This window comes from Petromyzon marinus, chromosome 55 (assembly GCF_048934315.1).
Source record: "Petromyzon marinus isolate PM22_M1 ecotype Great Lakes invasive population chromosome 55, UKy_Petmar_22M1.pri1.0, whole genome shotgun sequence".
Classification (NCBI taxonomy): Eukaryota; Metazoa; Chordata; class Hyperoartia; order Petromyzontiformes; family Petromyzontidae; genus Petromyzon; species Petromyzon marinus.
Window position 1 is genome coordinate 6,564,892 of NC_133721.1, and position 19,629 is coordinate 6,584,520.

At 52.5% G+C, this 19,629-nt stretch overlaps 1 protein-coding gene across 6 annotated transcripts in view; it reads right to left on the reverse strand.

Annotated features, from left to right (window-relative positions):
* Positions 1-19,629, reverse strand: part of LOC116954451 (schwannomin-interacting protein 1-like) — a 310,676-nt gene that overhangs the window by 41,580 nt on the left and 249,467 nt on the right. The window contains exon 1 of one of the 6 annotated variants that reach the window (XM_076052288.1): positions 14,890-15,118. The exons of 3 other annotated variants lie outside the window; for them this stretch is intronic. In XM_076052288.1, coding sequence (XP_075908403.1) covers positions 14,890-14,925 — 36 coding nt within the window. In that variant the 5' untranslated portion in view covers positions 14,926-15,118. Of the gene's footprint in view, positions 1-3,160; positions 3,320-12,399; positions 12,424-14,889; positions 15,119-19,629 lie in introns of those variants that run through there. 2 more of the 6 variants (XM_076052290.1, XM_076052285.1) reach the window with 2 other exon arrangements.

Here is a 19,629-nt window from a genome sequence, read left to right on the forward strand (position 1 = left end):
TCCCGTTCTTCCACCGCTGCCACCCCCCCCCCCCCCCCCCACGTCTCCTGCTACGGGGTAAAGCACACGGCATCTGTGGGAAGTTCCGCGTGGCGCGTTTTGTCGTTTTGACGATTATTGTTATTTCTCCTGCCGCTAATTCTTTTATGGATTTAATTCGTGCTGCAAACGTGCCCCAGCCACCAATTCGTGTGCACTCAAAGAAAAAGCTTGCGGAATTAATACGCTTCGCAATCGCTATAATTCGGGTTGTGCCGTGCTGTTGTTCGGCACGATGTCCGACGTTTCGCTGCACGTACCGGCAGCCTCTGGTACGCCGCGAGCCTCACTAGCGACGGGAACTCACGGCAGGGGATTTCTTTTCCTCACTAGCTATTTGCCGGACCCGGGGCAAACCCAATTTGTGATCCTGATGACCTCACAAGAAGACATCTAAAACTAAACAATTTTTTTCCCAAACCAGGTTTGAGGCCCACTGAGCTTTGTAACTATTTTTCAGAAGTGATCCGGCAATCACAAACGACATCCATCGTGTGGAAATTGAAAGCAGCATTCGATTTAAACTAAACTAAGACGACAAACAACCTAATTGTATTTTACCAGGGAAGACTCACTAAGCTATAAATAGCTCACTTAAATCTTTCGTGACTGCAGGCATTCATACTCTTTGGGTCTTTAGGTAAAAAATAATTTAAAAAAACGAAAGACCCAAAGAGTATTAGATATAGCTCTTTTTCAGAAGCGAGCTGGCCATAAATGATAGCTCAGCGAAGAAGCTAATGTGGAAATGTACAGCAGCCAAATACTCTTAAACCCATGATATTCATTCTAAATGTGGAGGAAAAAACCAGAGGACCTGCAGGAAAAATACACGCGACCACGGGGAGACAGAGAGAGACACGCAAACACCAAATAAACAGCAGGTGATTCTGGAATGGGGGCCAAGCAGGGCCAGGGGCGGGGTGGTTGATAATTAATCCACGTCATGCACGAGACTCCGACTCGGCCGTCGCGCGCGACTTCCGCAGTACTTCATTGAGCGGCAGCAGCTGCAGCACCACCGCTTCTAGACGCGCTTCTGCGGCCATGTGGAACGCTCTTCCTTCCGTTACAGTGTTCGGAAGCCACTGGCAGCTATGCACTTTTAAATCATCACGAACGAAAACTCATTTCTTGAGAACTGCTTTTCGTGTTTAGTCTGCTGTCCTTCCCAGCCCGCACCTCCGATTGGCACGGCTGGCTGCGCATGGTGGCGCAACACAAGTTCAACAAACGTACGGTCGTAGGCGGCCCTGCACTCGGACATGAGCCCTGACCTCTTCTGCCTTGCCACAAAACTCCAAGTGTCCGTCTTGGGCACGGCTCGGCTCGGCTCGGCTTCCGCAGTGGAAAAATTCACCGAGCTCCTCTCGAGCTTCGCAGGGGAGTTGCAACGCTTGGCCTGGCGTCAACAACTCAAATTGGTCGCGCAGCGCAAAGCAGGTCGACGTCCCATTTATTTTCCCCCCGGAGAGAATATATATTTATATTTTTTCGTACCCACTTATTTTTTTGTTATCCTTAAAAGTTAGCGCAGCCCCGGGAGAGCGCAGCCAAGCGCTAAATAATTCACGGCCCGCGTGTATCGGCCGAGGCGGCAATTACCAATAAAAACGGATCTGGTCTGCCGCCAAGGCAGCTGGCGAATTCGAAGCCGTAAAAGATAAATGCATCAGGTGCTACCGCCACGCTGGAGTTAAGCCACCGGTTTTTCGTAGAGGCAGCGGTGAGACGGTTTTTTTGTTTGTTTAATAAATGCGGTGATTACCGTAGAGAAAAACGAGGACTGTACAGATTACCGTACAGAAAAAACGGGTCAAGGTGCAGCCCTGCGATTGATCGCTCACTCACGCCACTGCTGGCGGGACTCGACGGGAGAACCCCTTGTTGGAGGAGTGCTTTGGCCTACTTTTCCACACGGGTCAGACATCTTGGATGAAGTGGGGTTACCCACACTTTACCCCGCCACGCACTTTCATATTGCTTGGCGGACAGGTGGGGAAAGGATGCCACGGTAGTGAAATGTTAACTCCCTCGCCTGGTATGCAGGAGGCCGTGGATTCGATCCAGACCCTGACGACCTGCTGTATATTTGGAGTTTGCGCGTGTCTCTCTCTCTCTCAACCGCGGTCGCGTGGATTTTTCTCCGGGTCCTCCGGGTTATCCCTCCACATGAAGAATCGACAATCACGCGTTGAGAGTGTTTGTCTGCTGTACATTTCCACAAAAGCTTCTTCACCGAGCTATCATTTGTGGCCAGGTCACTTCTGAAAAAGAGCTATACACAGCCGAGCGGGTCTTACCTGGTAAAATACAATTATTTATTGTTTGTTAGATTTTTGCTTGAATCGAATGAAACCAGTGGACCCTCGGCTCGTTCAGTGCTCAAACCATGAACACCACCACAGCGGCAGCATTCCGTCTGGGTGATAATACGCAATATACCTGTACGACACCTACAAAATACAACTATATACTTTCACGCCCCCCTTATATAAACTGCTCCCGATCGTGACCCTGTGCCGAGGGAGGGCAGCGAGCCCGGACGCCCCACCTCCGCCCCACCTCCGCTCCACCTCCGCTCCACCTCCGCCCCATTCGATCCCTAATTCTGAGAGTCCACCGGTGTGTTGGAGAGCCAAGCCATAACATTTACAATGTAAATGTTGTGGCTTGGCTCTCCAACACACCAGTGTGCTGAACTAGTGGCGAATTGGCCACGTTCTGTTTACGTGACAACCCTTACTAGTTGGCTGTGTCGGGTGGTGGCAGGTTTAACGACACATTTATATATTTACGCGATCGAACCCAAAAAACCTCTTATGGATGATATTGGTCGCAAAAGCCTACGTGTTAAACCAAAAAAAAAATGCTCGTATATAAAAACACACAACTACTGACAACCTTATTATACATTTCCAGGCGCACCTGTTGTCGTTATCAATAATACCGCGTTACATCCATCGCATCGTCCCAGCGGAGCCATCTCAACGCTTCGCCCAGGCCCAGAACACCGTCCCAGCATCCTGCTCAGATTTATGCTTCCCCCCCCCCCCCCCCACGACCGCCCTCCGAAAAAAAAAAAAAATTCCGGTAACATTTCCGGCAAACTCGACGTCACCTTGCGATGATCGACGGGCAGCCTCGCCTTGAGAGCACCCTCCGTTTTATGGCCCACCATCTCCTCCCCGGCGCTGCGCTCCATCAGCAGCCGTATCCGGCCCTAGCGCGTGACCAGCGGCGCCAGCGTCCCGTCGCGGCACAACATCTGTCACGGCGGTCCCTCGCACCGCCCCCCCCCCCCCCCCACCCGCACGCACGTACGTTGAACGTTTTCCGCACCACCGTACGTAGCCAACTGCGCTAATCGGAGGTGCGGACTTGGGGGGTGGGGGGGGGGGGAGTAGGGGATGACAACAAAACTCAACGCAAAAAGCAGTTCTAAAAACAATGAGTTTTCAATTCGGACCTAAAGGCCCCCAGTGGCTTCCGAAATATCATAAGGACGGCCGCAGGAGCAGAGCACCCGAAAGCACGCCCGCGACGCGGCCAGCGATGAGTCGGTGCCGCCGGAGCCGTCCAACGATCCTGCCCCGCCAAGGCGGACTCGCCCGCACGGTGGTGGCGCGACAGCCCCGGGGGCTGGGGGAAGGGGATGCGCACGGAGCGGCGGGGGCGGTCACGAGCTCATGTAGCGGTCGCAACGTGCTTGAAATAACGGGCAAGCCGTGCCAGCGACGGGCGATAGGGAGGCGCGAGGTGACGGAGTGCCGGGACGATGCGCTACTTACTCTTTGCGACTGTTTTTTTTTTTAAAGTTTATTTTACCGGGTAAGGCCCCGCTGAGCTACGTAGTTGTTTTTCAGAGGCCCGACGAAGTGGCTTATCGCCGTGTGGAAATGTACAGCAGCCAAGTAACTCGAAACGCACGTCGAGTCTAAATGCAGACGGGAAAAATCCACCCGACCACGGGCTGAGAGACACACAAACTTCAAATATACGGGCGTCGTCAGGGTCGCGATCGACCCCCACGACCTCCTGTACACCAGGAGAGGTAGTTAACATCTCCCCACCGTGGCGGCCTGGCTGCTGCTGCTGCCCTGCCAAATGCCCCTTGGCGGGCACGTGTCTCCAGAAACTAGTAAACAACATCAAATATTCAGAACGTTCTCCCCCCGCGAAGATGAAACGGGGCCACGCCGCATTGAACAATGACCGAGAGGTTAATTTAATTTCCACCGTTTGCGACGTTGTTGGTAGTTATTGTTATCATCTTTCATTACCTTTCATTACCCAAGCCATCTGGTGTTTTATAGCAAATCGTTCCACTCCGTTCACTCCGAGAGAAGAGAAATTTTAAACTGAGAAGGGCAACAAGTCTGAGTTGACAATTTGTATGTAAATGTACATCTTATCGCCATGGTTATTCTACTGCGATGGACTAACAACAGCGATGGAGGTGGCGATTACCGTGGTGATGATGATGATGATGTGGGAAAAATAAAACGATGCGTCCATTCACCGATTAAATTCGGTTTTTAACACTCGCCATACGCGTGTCGAAACTGCTCGCATGGCCAATATTTTCCGTTCGAATAAGTCGCGCCTGCAATGCAAACCGCCGCCGATTTTACTTTTCCATTTTCATTTTTGCACGAGCCCCAGACTTCCCCTGTTGACGTACTTTTGTCATACTAATCTAGTGAGGAAAAAGCTTTGCTGGCTGGATTCCCGCCTGGATTACCTCCTGGGTTGCCGTGCGCCCACCTGCGCGCCGACGACGTCACGTCCCCTCCTCAACCACGTCGGGCGGGCGGGCGGGCGACGTTCACGTCCAAAGGGCGTGCGTGGCTGCTAGTTCAGCAGAAAATAAATATTATTTTCATTTTCAGGACTTCAACGTAAAGAGACACGCACGGCAAAACGTTTTGCACCATTTGCGTCTGAGCAAATGTCGCCATCGCGTAATCCGCAAATGAATTCATTTTGCCGCGAGCCACGATGCCGTGCTTCCGCCGGATTTGCGCGGATCATTCCTCCAATAATGCGCGGCACACACCGTGATCGGCGCGGATGTTAACTTTCCCGCGGATCACAAAAACAACCTCCACGTCGGTGTAATGAGGATCGCACAAAATCCGCGTTGATCCGGTTCCCAATATCGCCGTGGGCTACCGGAGTTCCGCCGTACGGCCCTCGATTTGATCGCCCGGCAGTAGGGGGGCAGTGGGGGGGGAGGGGGGCGGGCGCGTCATTTTCGAACAAATATTTTAAACGACCATTTCCACGTGTCGCGTTGCAGAAAGTTAACTACTTAGCTTATCCCTACGACCTCTCTGCGACCTTGCTCGTCATCACCGAACGCTACTGCCCCCCCGGCCACCCCCACCACCACCGAGTCGGCGCGTGTCCTCCCGTGGCGGCGCCGTGCGTTGAGAGCCGTGTCACGTACGCGCGGGGCGAAGCCGGGGGTGGGTGGGGTGGTGGGTCACGTGTCACGGTGACAAGTGAGGAGCTGTCGCGGCGGCCAAGGCGGCCCAAGATTTGTGGCGACGGTTGCGATGCTCCCCGTCCGAGTACTTCAATCTCGCAACACTCCATTCCCTGCCGAGGTTAAAACGCCGAGCTACCGAGAGACGCGGGGGCGGTGGGGTGGGGGGGGCTGGGGGAAGGGGGGCGCGGGGAGTATGAAGGGAACACTGAACACCGAAGAGGGAGTGCCCACCCCTTCACCGGCTCGTATCGAGGCCGGACTCGCCGCGGCTCTGTCCGACGCCGCGTCTCTGGACACCTCTGTACGCTAAGCGGCGCACGCCGTGACATTAATTGAGCAGATTTTGGCATCCGCGCCGTTCGTAGAGCGCGACGATTTTGGTGTAGTCGCTGCGTTTCGCAGTCTGTCAGTAGAGGGATGGGGGGGGGGGAGGCGATGTTGCGGTGTGGTTTCAATCCGATTAAATCATTTGCGGGCAATTTAGGAAATTTGGGAAAGTTTTGAACCGTGATGCCAGTACGCAGGGTGGGGGGGGGGGGTGGGCTACTCTTGTTCAAAGTTTGCCATCCGCCATGAAGTACATGGTGTAATTACGGCTAACACGTCCCGCACCATTAACCGGGTGGTGGGGGGGGGGGGCTGGTCGCTGGACTGGAACCACAAGCTCCTGCAACGACCGCTCAGCCGCGTCGCCCCGTGGCCGTACGGCCGAGCGGTGGGCCTCAACGGGCCTGCGGAGAGGGCGGCCCGGGCAGGATGACGGTTGCGGCGGCAGGCGCCCCGAACGTGGCACGGCAGTGGCCACACGCACAGCAATACGAACCGCGCAATTGCTGTTGGTTTCTAAACTAAGCCATGTTTTTTTTTTTTACTTCACCAGGTAAGGCCCAACTGAGCTATATTTGCTCTTTTTTCAGAAGCGACCCGGCCACAAATGATAGCTCAACGCAGTGGCTCATCATCACGTCGAAATGTACAGCAGCAGCCAAAAACTCTAAATACACAGCAGGCGTCAGGGTCGGGATGGAACCCACGGCCTCCTCCATACCAGGCGAGGTAGTTAACATCTCTCCATCACGGCAACACCCTCGGGCTGGTGGTGGATAGCGATGCCATCGTAAAGCCAAACGGAGCACGGCTCTCCCTCGATTGCATCCCTACCGCGGCAGCCTGTGCGGCTCAAGCGAGCGAGCACCTCGGGAGCTCCACGGACGATGCGCGCAGCCAGCTGCCAGTGCACGACCAAACAGAGCCTATCAGGAGGCGAAGCCAATTCAATTACAAGGACCCTGGGACCCGACGGAGCTCATGAGCGAGCGGGGGACGCGGCAGGAGCCGCTGGCAGAGCTTTCGAGGTGGTCGAGGGCTATGCCAAGGCAGATTTCGGAACCGGTAAAACTCCGCGGCATTTCGCCGCGCGAGGGACGCGCGAGGATCTTGACTGCGAGGCCTGGTGGCTCGGCCCAGCGCTGGGGGGGGGAGGGGAGGGGGAGAGGGGAGGGGGGTCGCTGTTTCGCAAGCGCTTAGCCGCACGATTCCCACAAGCGCGTGCATCCAATGACGCGATAAAAGTTTTGTTACGTCGCGCACGCAAGCAGCGAACGTCGAGAGGTGCCCCACGTGACCACGGTGAACTCGACGGTGTTGGGGCGGCGGGGGTCGTCGTGCCGGGCACGGCGCTCGCCGGGCTACGGTCGCCCGCCACTCGCGCCGTTTTATCGACGTTGGGAACAAAGTTTAATATTTTAAACTTTGTTGCCAACGTCTTGTATGCAGTATATATAAAACTTCGCGTTGTCATTCAGGAGGCAGAATAGAGAGTAGATGTCGAAGAGAGGGAAGGGAAAAAGGAACGGCGGCTATAACGCGCAATCCACCCTGAGCCGCTGCCCTCCCGCGGGAAGGGGAAGTTTCATTTCATAGTTCCATAGTTTCATTTATGTTGGTATAGCCCTGTGAGCCATTCGGCTCTTGAATCGGGTGCAACCGCAACAAACAAAAAAAAACAAAAACACGAACAGGAAAAACATCTTAAAGTGACTTTGTGCGACTGTGCAAACAGAAAATCGAGGAAAAAAAAACATCAACATATTCCTGAAATAACACCGTACACCAACGCTGTGTGCAAAAATCCCAGTGGGATGCAAGTCAAACAACAACAACAACAACCACAAGACAACTAAGATTAAGGCCATCAGTCTAACTCCGTGCTACAATAAACAAAAACATGGCAAAAACCAAAAAACGTTTTAGAAATCACCAAAATAAAGCCATAAATACAATGTAACAGTGATCATAGAGGGACTGTGACCGAATTTTTAACAATAAACTACGTAACGATCGGGAGCTTTGCATTTGAGAAAAGAGGGGAAAAAAACAGTCGAAAGGGGATTTGGGGGCCGGGGGGGGTAGGAGGAGGAAGAATGTAACCAAACAGAACCCGAAACAAAATAACATGAGCGCTACGTCCAAGTTTGTCAACCTCGCTCGCTTTCAGTTCTCTCCCAGGTGGCTGTTGCGGAGCAACGGGGGCCACAGCAGCGCCACAAACGTCGAGCGGCCATTGACGCGCGGAGCTAGCGGACGCGAGAACGCGGCGCCTCTCGTAAGCGGGCAACGTAGCGGGAACTTGGGGCGATGAAGGGACGGGCGGTGGGAAGGAAATTCCAAAGGTGGAGCAGTGCTGCGACCCGCGCTGCGCTGTGATTGAACTCGGGTGTCGATGAGCTGGGAGACATCGTGCCTGGCTCTACCGCTGGATGAAAGTCCCCCGACAGTTGTGCGGCCATGGGGAAATTTTCTCCGACCGTACAGCGCTTCACCGTGCCGGTCGATGAAGTGGGAATGAATGTTGCTAACCAGGACCTGTTCATGTTAATCGCCCTCCACCGACGTTAGCCCTGGGCAGGAATCGAACTCGAGGTTGCCCGGTTCATAGCGCAGGGAGCCAACCACTGCCGCCGCAACCTCTCCACCGTCCTTACGTAACACCGCAATCCACCGCGCGATACGTTTCCTTCCTGCAGGCCGCCAGACAGGCTAAGAATAACGGCGCTGTTTTGGCTGAGCACAAAACCCACGGGCAGGCGATGCACGTTGCCCAGCAACATCCTTGTTAGAGGCGCATTGTCCAGCTCGGCTCCAGCCACCCACCGTACACCCCCCCCCCTTCCTAGCGAGCCTCCCATCCCATGGCGTGACCCCCAAGACTCGGCAGCCCGCCCACCCGGACCGCCGCATCCTCCGCCTGGGACCCCCCTTCATGAAGCGGAGCGATGGAGAGCGAGCTCCCCGCCCGGGTGCGTCAAAGAGGGACTTGATTACTTTACTTATTTAAGGGGCGCTACGGTGGTGTGATTGTTACCTTCCCCACATGGTGTACTGGCTGCTGCGGTAGAGATGCAATCGAGTGCTCCGTTTGGCTTCACGATGGCATCGCTATCCACCACCAGCCCTAGGATGTTGCCGTGGTAGAGAGATGTTAACTACCTCGCCTGGTATACAGGAGGTCGTGGGTTCGATCCCGAACCTGACGCCTCCTGTAGATTTGGAGTTTGTGTCTCTCTTTCATCATCATCATGGTGGCTATGAGATGTTAACTACCTCGCCTCGTATACAGGAGGTCGTGGGTTCGATCCCGAACCTGACGCCTCCTGTAGATTTGGAGTTTGCGTGTCTGTCTCTCCCCGTGGTCGCGTGGATTTTTTCTCCGGGTCCCCCGGTTTTTCCCTCCCCATTTAGAAACATGAAGTGGCACTATTTAAGATTATTTTGGTGCTACTAATATCCAAATGACGGGCCACTTTGTTAGGCTATCATTTGTGGCCAGGTAGCTTCTGAACAATAAGTTAAGACCTCAGTGGGGGCTTTGTCCGGTAGGATGGGGATGGTTTAGTGTTGTATCTGTGTGCGTGTTTGGGTGATTTGTTTACCTTACTTGTACTTTACACTCCTATCGTGTTTCTGTAGTGTTTGTCGTTGTAACGTCCTTACCCGCCTCCACTGGACATCTGTGAAAAAGAGCTTTATAGCTCATCGGGTTCCTCCTTGCCCTCGTGAGGGACAGACCCCATTGTAGCATCAGCAGCACCCAAACAGACTCATGCACCCCCCCCCCCTCCTCCCCAACAAAGACAAAGATCCCCGTATAGCCTTAACAGACTGTCGGGGCAAGTGCTGTAAGCGAGCAGCCCCGTTGAAGGCCGACACTGCACAGGAAAGGGGTGGGTGGCCAGCACCACGCCCGGCCGCCTTTGTCTCCCTGGTGGCGATGTTAACTACACACCGCGCCAGGCACTCATTTTGCGTGCCGAGTCAACCTAGGGGAGGCCGAGGAGCGGTTCTGATCATCACCACCGGTGTTGTTGGCCGTGAGCAGGAAGCGGACTTGAGGCCCGCTGGGTCCGTAGCGCAGCGAAGCGCTAATCTCTCCCGTTCCCTACGTCCACCTCACCACACGTTCACTCACGCCTCTCTCTCACGCCTCTCTCTCTCTCTTTTTTTGAAATGCCGCTTTTAAAATGCATTTTCAACTTTATTTTTGCACCAACATCAATTTTCACAATCCCACAATTCATTCTCGTTAACACATTGGTCCACGCTTTACCTCAAGCATTTAATGTAGATTGAAAAATCAATATGGTTTTTATAATTAATTAATTGGACACATTAAATGTGTTCACCAAAATTCGAATATAGTTCTAATCATGTGAAAATTAACAGATGCATCTTTAAAACGTTGAATTTTTTTTTACATTTACGATTGTTAAACTTAAGTAATTGGCTTGTGAAGACACCTGTATGGCTTAACCTTAATGGTTCCTGAAAGTTTATAATATAATTTTGAGACTTCTTCAAACCAAGCTCACCAACAAACTCGTAAACAACTTCATCAAATTAACAATTACAATAATAGCATTGCCAATGATTACAAATATAACCACCAAAACAGTTTGTAATACAATAGATTGAACTTCCTTAAACACGAATGCAATAAAGTGTAACTTACCAAGGCCTGCAATTCAAAACGAGTGAATTGTATGGCCAGGTTTGTGTAAAACGTGATATCAGGTTGGTAAAAATCCAGATATTAATTTACCACTCAACAATTCTATCAATGAATAAGATGAATTGTTGCGATTCAGGATCAAAATTAGTTTTGCTATTGTGATCCAATCAAAATGCATATGCATAGAAATAATATATTCCTACACAATGTACTGCTTGTATAATGAGCTTAAATTTACATGTATGACTGAAACGTATGCCTGGTCAAAATGCAGTGGTTCAAAGGCCATACCTGGGCATCCAGGTCGCACGCTGACAAAACTTAGAAAAATGCATAAAGTAACATCCCACCAGGCTTGTAGCATAAATATATTCCAAATGATCGAGTGCATTGCACACTGGATTTTTAAATAGAAATATGAGAAACTACTGCACCTATACAATTACATATTTTACCTTATGCATTCGGAAAAAATGAAGGACTGGTCTTGCACAGATTTTTTTTTCTTTTGCAACGAGGTATGCGTTTCTTCATCTCAAAGATTTGACAGATATTTTCTAGCTTGAATAAATACCACTTATTCGAGCAAGAGTTAAACTGAAATTAGATGCAAAGTTTTCACATTAATCAGAGAGCTCATCAACGCAAGTTCACTTCACGTGCCAAGCTGGGTGGTGTCAGCTGTCACGTCACTGTGCGACATTCAGCGTAGGAGGTGAAGTGTCACCATCAAAACCGCGTCTCTCTCTCACGCCTCTCTCACGCTTCTCTCTCTCACGCCCCTCACGTCTCTCTCTCTCACGCCTCTCTCTCTCCATCGGTCCCCTCCCTCCCCCCACCCTCCCTCCCTCACGAGGCCAAGGGCAGTGGCTGTTTACAGGCTCAACGCAGCCACTGCGTGCCGCGGTGTCAAAGGGAGGCACCACCCGACTTGCAATCCAGAGGTCACACGCTTTGATTCCATCGCATTATCTCGACCGTATATTGCACATTCACTGAAGAGCTGGGGTTTTTTTTTTAAATAAATACGCAGCCCTGCAATTGCTCACTCACACCACTGCTGGCGGAAGGCCCTCTACTAGAAGCAGCTCTGGATAAACCCCCCACCTTGAGTGTATTTTGGCCTACTCTTCCACGGTGGCCAGACGTCCCGGAAGAGGTGGGAGCACCCACACTTCACACCACCGCACGCGACCTGCACATTGACTCGCTGCGGTGCAAGCCATTGACACCGCTGGCTGGGCCGAGGCGGTGGTGGGGATTTAACGCGGCGGCTGATTAATTCAATCGCCGTGCCGGTAGATCGAACGGGCGAAACCTCTGCGCTGCGAGTCCAGCGTTTGCTAACCACTACAACCACGGCACCATCCCGGGCATCGATGGCCCAATCGCCCAAAACAACGCGCAAGGAGCAGCCCCGTGGCACAGCGTGCACGCAGCACTGCCCATCGCGGGCACCCGTCTTCGCACGGATTTCATTTCTGGCCCTTCCTGCCAGAGCCCCATGCCGGTGTTTCACGGGCGGGCCACCCTCGGTTCGGGAGAGCCGCCAAAGCTCACCGGCACGGCTCTAAACCACGAATCCCCTCCGCAGATAAGCGGTGGTGCACCCCCCACCCCACCCCCCACCCCACCACCCACCCGCCCGCTCGGTCCGCCCGTCAGGGTTGGAATCGAACCCTCGACCTCCTGAACACGGGGCGAGGTAGTTAACATCTCCAAAGCCACCGTTTCGCACGCCCCGACTAGCACGGTGGTGCAATCGCCACCCACCGCTCGGTCTGCTCGTCAGCCCATCTCTGGCGGGGGGGTGGGGGGGGAGCGAGGGTCCGGAGTCCTGGGGGTTTCAGGACCTCACCGTCAGCATCGCTACCCCGCGCTAAACGAATTTGCGCTGTGCCACCACCGTCGGCAGTCGAGGTCGATCCACTGCCGGGTGGAAACCTCGCCGAGCCGCCGCCGCCACCGCCGCCGCGATGCGCGCCGATTTCACCGCTCCATCTCCACCCCGGCGGCGCGTCCTCTCGGAAGCGTGCATCGGTAAATGGGTGTTCAATGCCTCCCATCTGCGCCGGTGAACGAACGGATGAATGCGTGAGCCCGTGCACACACACGCACGCACGCGTGGTTGAGCCGATTAGACTTTGGAGAGAGCCAAGGTTAATGATGATGTCCACTGTACCACGCGCATTGTCGATGGAAGTGCATGCATAGGCACATATTTAGAAATGACACGGACGTATACACAGTAGAACAGCAATTGCCCGCTGCGGCGATTGCTCTCGACGAGCACCTATTTAGACCGGCATGGCCCACGATGGGATGGGTGTGACCAGCACCACCTTTGTGTGACCAGCTAGGTCGCCTTTGTCGTCACATTGCTCTTTATACACCGCATCAGGGGCTCATTTAAGACTGAGTTCACCTAAGCAGTGCCGGATTATCCTGGTAGAACAAGTAGCTACACATGTTACGGGCCCCGCACTTTCAAGGGCCCCGCGCTAAACGCTTTCAAGCTATCAATTCTGCTTCGGTGATTCTGTACTTGCTCTATTACTATAGCGCTATGCTGCCTTCAACTTTTATGAACGACTGGGTGTTTAAGGTTAGCGATTTATTGCATTATCTGGCTGTATAGCTAATTAAAAATGCAATAACTTTACTACGCAAGGTGTAAATGAATGTGTTTTTAATGTTTACGTGTTTTACTTTATTTAGGGCCCCTTTATAACATATGCTACAGGCCCCACACTAGCTTAATCCGGCACTGTACATAAGGGAGGCCAAGAAATGGTTCTGATACCACTTGCCACCGATAGTAATAACAGACGTGGCTGGCAATGTGAACGCAGGGCGGTTGAGTTCGTAGCGCAGTGCGCCAACCGATGCACCACCGCTCCCCAATGCCGGTACAGTACGGTACATGCAAACCTTGACAAAAGGTCACTTGTATATCCTACATAGACTGTTGGGGCAAGTGCCGTATGCGAGCTGCTATGGATGCCAGCACAGCGCACGATGGGATGGGTGTGACCGGCTGCACCACGCTCGATCACCTTTGTCTTCCCAGTGCTGATGTTAGTGCACCACAGCAGGTGCTCATTCAAGGCCAGAGCAGAGTAAAGAAGCTACACCATCGTGCGGATTTACTTACAATAAACCAAACGTGTCCCCTGGAAATCTCCGAAATGTTGGTTTTGACTCAAGCACCGCGTGGACCATTGACGTGCATACGAGCAAAATCACCTACATGTGAACGTAACCACGCACCCTCTCTATGCAGCATGATGAATTCAACAAGGTGGTCCGTGAGTTCGATCCCGACACTGACGTCTGTGGTCGCGTGGATTGTTCTCCGGGTCCTCACGTTTGTCCCCCTCCACAATTGCAAACGTGCCTTTAGAGTATTTGGCTGCTATGAATGTCCACATGATGATAAGCGACTTCCTTGGGCTAACCAAACGCGGCCAGGTCACAAAAACGAAACTCTCTTTCATTTTTTATTTCACCAGGTAAGGCCCACACTGAGCTATGTAGATATTTTTCAGAAGCGACCTGGCAATCACAAATGATAGCTCAACGAAGTGGCTCATCACGTGGAAATGTACAGCAGCGGTGGAGAACATGCAAACTCCAAATATGCAGGCATCAGGATAGAACCGACGACCACCTGTATATCGGGCGAGGGAGTTAACGCATCGATATTACGGTTAATTTCAAAGATCGGACCACTCATTGGCATCAAGCATGCAGAAGTTCCAGAAAATTGTCAACGCACGCAACCACCACGTGTAAGAATAACAATAATAATTAACGTATTGTTGCTGGGCAATGCTGCAGTTGTATAATAGCGCACTGAGCTTCTAATGGAGATGTTGTCCGTACGATGTCCCGGCGCGGCAGCTGAAAGAATCCCTCCCATCCACCCCCCCCACCCAGCAGCAGAACAATGGTACAAGTTAGACAATGGGCAGGTCACGTGCGTGTGGTGGGGTAGACGTGCTCTCTAGCGCTCCCTCGAGTGGTGGGCACGGTGCAAGCAGTGGCGTGATCAAGGAAATTGCACGGGGCTGCGCCTTTACCCTACCCCGCGCATTCTCATTTGCAATCGATTAGCGCGAACGCGCTTAAAGGGGCCCACACTCATGCACCGCTATCCCCACCCTGCGATCCCTCCGACATCCTCATCCGCCCACGTACGCCCGCAAGACGCAACGTCGACGGCACGAAGAAGATCGCCGAGGTGAACGGAACGAGCCGAGCTATCGATCAGCGAGCAAACCACAACAACAACAACATCGTCGTCGTCCTAGTAATAATAATGATGATGACGACGAACATCTCTCACCTCGTAGCGGCCTCCACCGGCACCCTGCCGCACCATCCTCGAGTGGAACGCGCGCACGGCGGCAGACGCCGCTGTCTCCCTGCCCGTGCGGTTCGTTCGAGGAGGAGCGCGTCACGACGGAAGCGCGCGACGTAAAGCCAGCGGAGATTCTCTCTCCCTCTCCCTCTGTCCCTTCGTTCCCTCTCCTCTCTCGTCTTCCCTTCACATTAAAGCCTCCGTCTATTCCCCCGCCCCACCGCCACTCCACAACCCTACCCCCACTACCACCACCACCACCACCCCGCTTTCATTTAAACGTCACCATCGTCAATGATTACGCTGCGGCAACGTCGTCAATGCGCAGGGCCGCCGCGTCCGACGGCTTCCGAGCCAGAGGCGATTGGAGGACGATGCCGTCCTGGCGTGCGCGTGCGATTTAAATGTTTCCGTTTGCTGTTCGCGCAGGATGGAGCGTGCAGATTGAACGGAGAGTTTTCTTTATTTATTTACTTTTTTTTGCGGTGTCGCGTCCTCGGCACCGTCCCGAGCTCCTCGGGCGCACGCGCAGAACAGCGGGTGGAGGGGGTGGTGGTTGTGGTGGGGGGAGTGGGGGGGGAGATGGTGGGGGGGGGGGTCATTGATCATTGTGATGGTGGGGGGGGGATTAAGACAGGCACCACCCCGAAGACACTGGTGCCAGAATCCGAAGGGTAAAACCTCTCTCGTCTCTCTCTCTCTACGACAGTCAACAACTCGAAATGAAATATTAGCGCGTTAGCATTCACAAGAAAACGCAGGAGAGAGGTGATGCGGAATGCTAGCAAGGTGATGTTTCCGTTGTTGTTTCTAGACAGCGAAATATGCTGCTGCTGTGACCACCGTGGGATCAGTTTCGTAGAACTGTTATCACCCCGAGGCGAAGAGATAAAGAAGCAGCCCTGCTGATCTCGCCAAGGGGCATAGACCATCAAACAAAGGCGCTTCTGCGTCCGTCTGGAACGTTCTTCCGTTCCAATATTAGGTAGCCGCTGGGAGCAATGCGCTTTTAAATGATCTCGATAAAAAAATGCATTTCTTCAGAACTCCTTTGAGTGTTCAGTTTGTCTTCCCCCAGCACCTCCGAATGTCACGATTGGCTATGCACGGTGCGAAAGAAGTTCAACATACATAGATACATACATGCCGCACTCGACGAACTGTACCTTGGTGAACTAATTCATGTTGCTGGGTGCACAGAGGCAGCGGAGGAGATTTAGGGAACTTGCATCACCGCTTTAACTGCCGCACCGGGAGATCGAACTGGCTACCTTTGGATTGCAAGGCCAGTGTGCTAAACGTTACTAACCATCCCTTAATCAGCATTGTGATGGAAGAATTCTGGAGCCACAGTTCGGAGTTGCTCCGAAGTTAACTTCTGCAGAATGCCATCTCCGCTTGCACCGAAGGGGAGCTGATTTTCGCTGGCGACTTGAACTGGAACTAACTGGGGCTCTGCCCTTATTACAGACCAATTCGGATCTCAGGGGCCACCCATTGAGTAGGTACGCAAAAATCTGTCAAAACTTGACCCCTCCCCCCCTCCCTGTACGCACGTGGACTTTTTACACCCCCCACCTGCGTACGTACGCCTAACGCACCCCCCCACCCCCGAATCATATAGCACGGCCGATATTTAATCCATGCATGATTAATAATATTAACGTGTTTAAGCAAACAGATAGTCCACCGCCGGCTGCATTAAAGAATTAAGTTGCGTAACTTGGCCACTTATTTCGCTGAGCTGCGTGATCGCTGCAGTCAGTCAGGGGTGGCACACGAGTGGCACCTCTCCCACAGTCCCACTTCTCCCGGTAGTACTTGTTGTCTGACAGCTGAAGACACTGAACTGTGGCTCAATTGAAGGCCAATGTAGACAAATTAGTATCGAGGCTTCACCCCCTCCCCCGTTTCCTATGCGTACGTACATTGTCAGTAGACCCCCCCCCCCCCCCCATACGCAAGCGAACGCTTTTGGGTTAACCCCCTCTCCATTCGTACGGACTAAATGTATGGCCCGTTATTGGTCACCCCGTGCCCTTATAAATCTCAACGTTCATCCTACAAAGTCCCATCGCAGGGGTTGTCAGCTATGGGGTCACATTCCTCCGACTAAAGCTCTTGCCTTCACACACATGCATCAAACCCATCTCAACTCACCTGTTCACCGACGCGTCCTGTAACACGAACTGGACATCTGTGAAAACTACTGGACATCTCCGAAAAAGAGCTTCATGGCTCATCGGATTCCTCCAGAATAAACCAAGATTATGATATAGAAGCTTGCGGCCCGGAAACCATACGGTGATTCTTTAGCGCGTGGCCCGAGGGAGCCACATGTGCCATGTGACCATAAGCACGTGGCCTACAAAAGACAACGATCGACGTCCAGTACAAAAGACTAAGTATAAACACAACAAATATATTCATGAACTTGGAAATATATTATTCATAAATATTACATATATTGCCTTTTTATGATGTATTTACATACATCAACGTTTATTTGTTCTGTTCATATTTAGACTTATGTATTGAACGTCGGCGGGCGTGGTAGGCCGCGTTCTTTCGGTCACGTGGTACGTGTGGCTCCCCACGGCCACAGCCAACGGGAGAAAATCGGCGTTGCCTTCCTGGGTCAGAAATTATCACCCCCCCCCTCCCTCATTGTTTAACTAAACCTACAATCGTCCCACCCTTGTTATTGTACTATCGGATGCCTGAGTCGCCCTCATTGTTTAACTAAACCTACATTTCCACCCTTGTTATTGTACTAAAGGATGCCTGAGTCGCCCTAATTTTTTAACTAAACCTACAATCGTCCCACCCTTGTTATTGTACTAAAGGATGCCTGAGTCGCCCTCTTTGTAAACCTACATTTTTCTTAGCTCTTTCGGTAAAGTCACGTTGAAGGGAATCAATAAAATAATAATATATATTAAACAATAAAAATTCTCACGACGTTTCGACCATAACACAAACGGTCATCATCAGGTGACCTGATGTTTAATATATATTTCATTATTTTATTGTTTCCCTTCAACGTGACTTTACCGAAAGAGCTAAGAATATGAATTACTGCAGTCACGAAAGCTATAAATCAAAATTTAAACCTACATTTCCACCCTTGTTATTGTACTAAAGGATGTCGGAGTCGCACTCCATGTCTTTAGTTGACCACCTCCGCACAAAGCCCCCCCCCCACCTCCCCCCACGTCTCCATTCGTCTTCCCACGCCGCGGCGCTCACGCCTGACGGCTCGCCCCTGGCCCTGCCACTTTGAACGTTCACGGTTCGCCGTCCCACCCTCCGTCGACGAGTGGACGGAAAGATGCGTGCGGCAATTGCACGTTTGCTTTGTGCCGTCGTCCGCGAGCGCGTCGATGATTCGCCAACTGGGAGCCCGTCCCGGTGACGTCCTCGACGGCTGTACCGGCTAGGTGAGTGCGGCAGCGTGTGGACGCTTGCCTCGTGCCGCTGTGTGCTCGGGGTGTTCTTTGGGTCTTTCGGTAAAGTCACGTAGATCGGTGGCGCCACACTATCGACGAACGACGGCCGCCAATTCGCCAACAAGTGACGGCGGCGTCAACCGCGGCGCCTGTGCCAGGCTAGGTGCACTTTGAGGCTACGTGGAGTGTCGAAGGCTCGCTGGCTGGCAGGAGGTCACGGGACAGAGTCAGCAGGTGCCATGGGTTGGCTGACTGAGATGGCTGGCAGATGCACCACCAACTGTGCCCCCTACTAATGTAACTGTTGGCACAGGTACATTAGCACATGAGCATACACACACAACAACAAAACGTGCTAAATAAATCGCTCTTCAGTCGACTCATTTCACACCTTGCAACGGACACAGCACCCTTTTTCAACACGGAGACGAAAATTTCTAGCAAGCATCAATACCGCGTATAGCCGAAACATCATCCCAGTGTTCCGTAAAACAGACCTCATTAGGTAAACCCGTGTCTAGCCAAAACACGCGTTCGATACAACCGCGTTGGGCAAGCCTTTCCCGTAATCAAAAATTGCTCTTTAAAAAACGACAAACCCATCCTTGCACAATCGGAGAGAGAGAGAGCGTGAGCGTGAGCCGACATGCTCAGCTGCTGAAGAATATCGGCGAGAAACATCGGGGAGTCGTTCGGCAAAGCACGCGGTTTGGTAGCAGCCCGAAAGGAGAATAAGAAGATAAAGAAGAAGATGAAGCAAAAACACCCTCGGGAGAGCGGCAAGCTCAGGAAACACCTGCGGTAGCGTGGACCACCAACCACCCCCACCTACATTCGCTCGCACAGGGGACACATTTTTTTTTTACGATGGCCGAACAGAATGGGAGACGTCGTTTTAAAAATGATTTTTTTTATAATTTTTACACCCCCGGCCCCCCTCCCGAAAAAAAGATATACCGTATTACTTTCCGGAACATTAAACCATCGTCATTATTATTATTACGATCATTGTCGTTCTTCGCGCTTAAAGCCTCCGTGATCTCGTAAGAGTGCCCTTAGGGGCGAGGAGAGGTAGTAAGATGAGAGAGAGGTGGGGTGGGGGGGGGTAGGGGATGATGATCCCGGACATGATGCAGCACCCTTGCCTAGCAGCGGCATCCGCGTGGGAATAGAGGAGGCACGGCGGTGCGAGTGAGAGCCAGGAGCTACGGCCCCTCTCTCGTCTCTCCTTCCTCCTCCTCCCGCTGACGGAATAATCCTCCGGAGGCCACAGAAG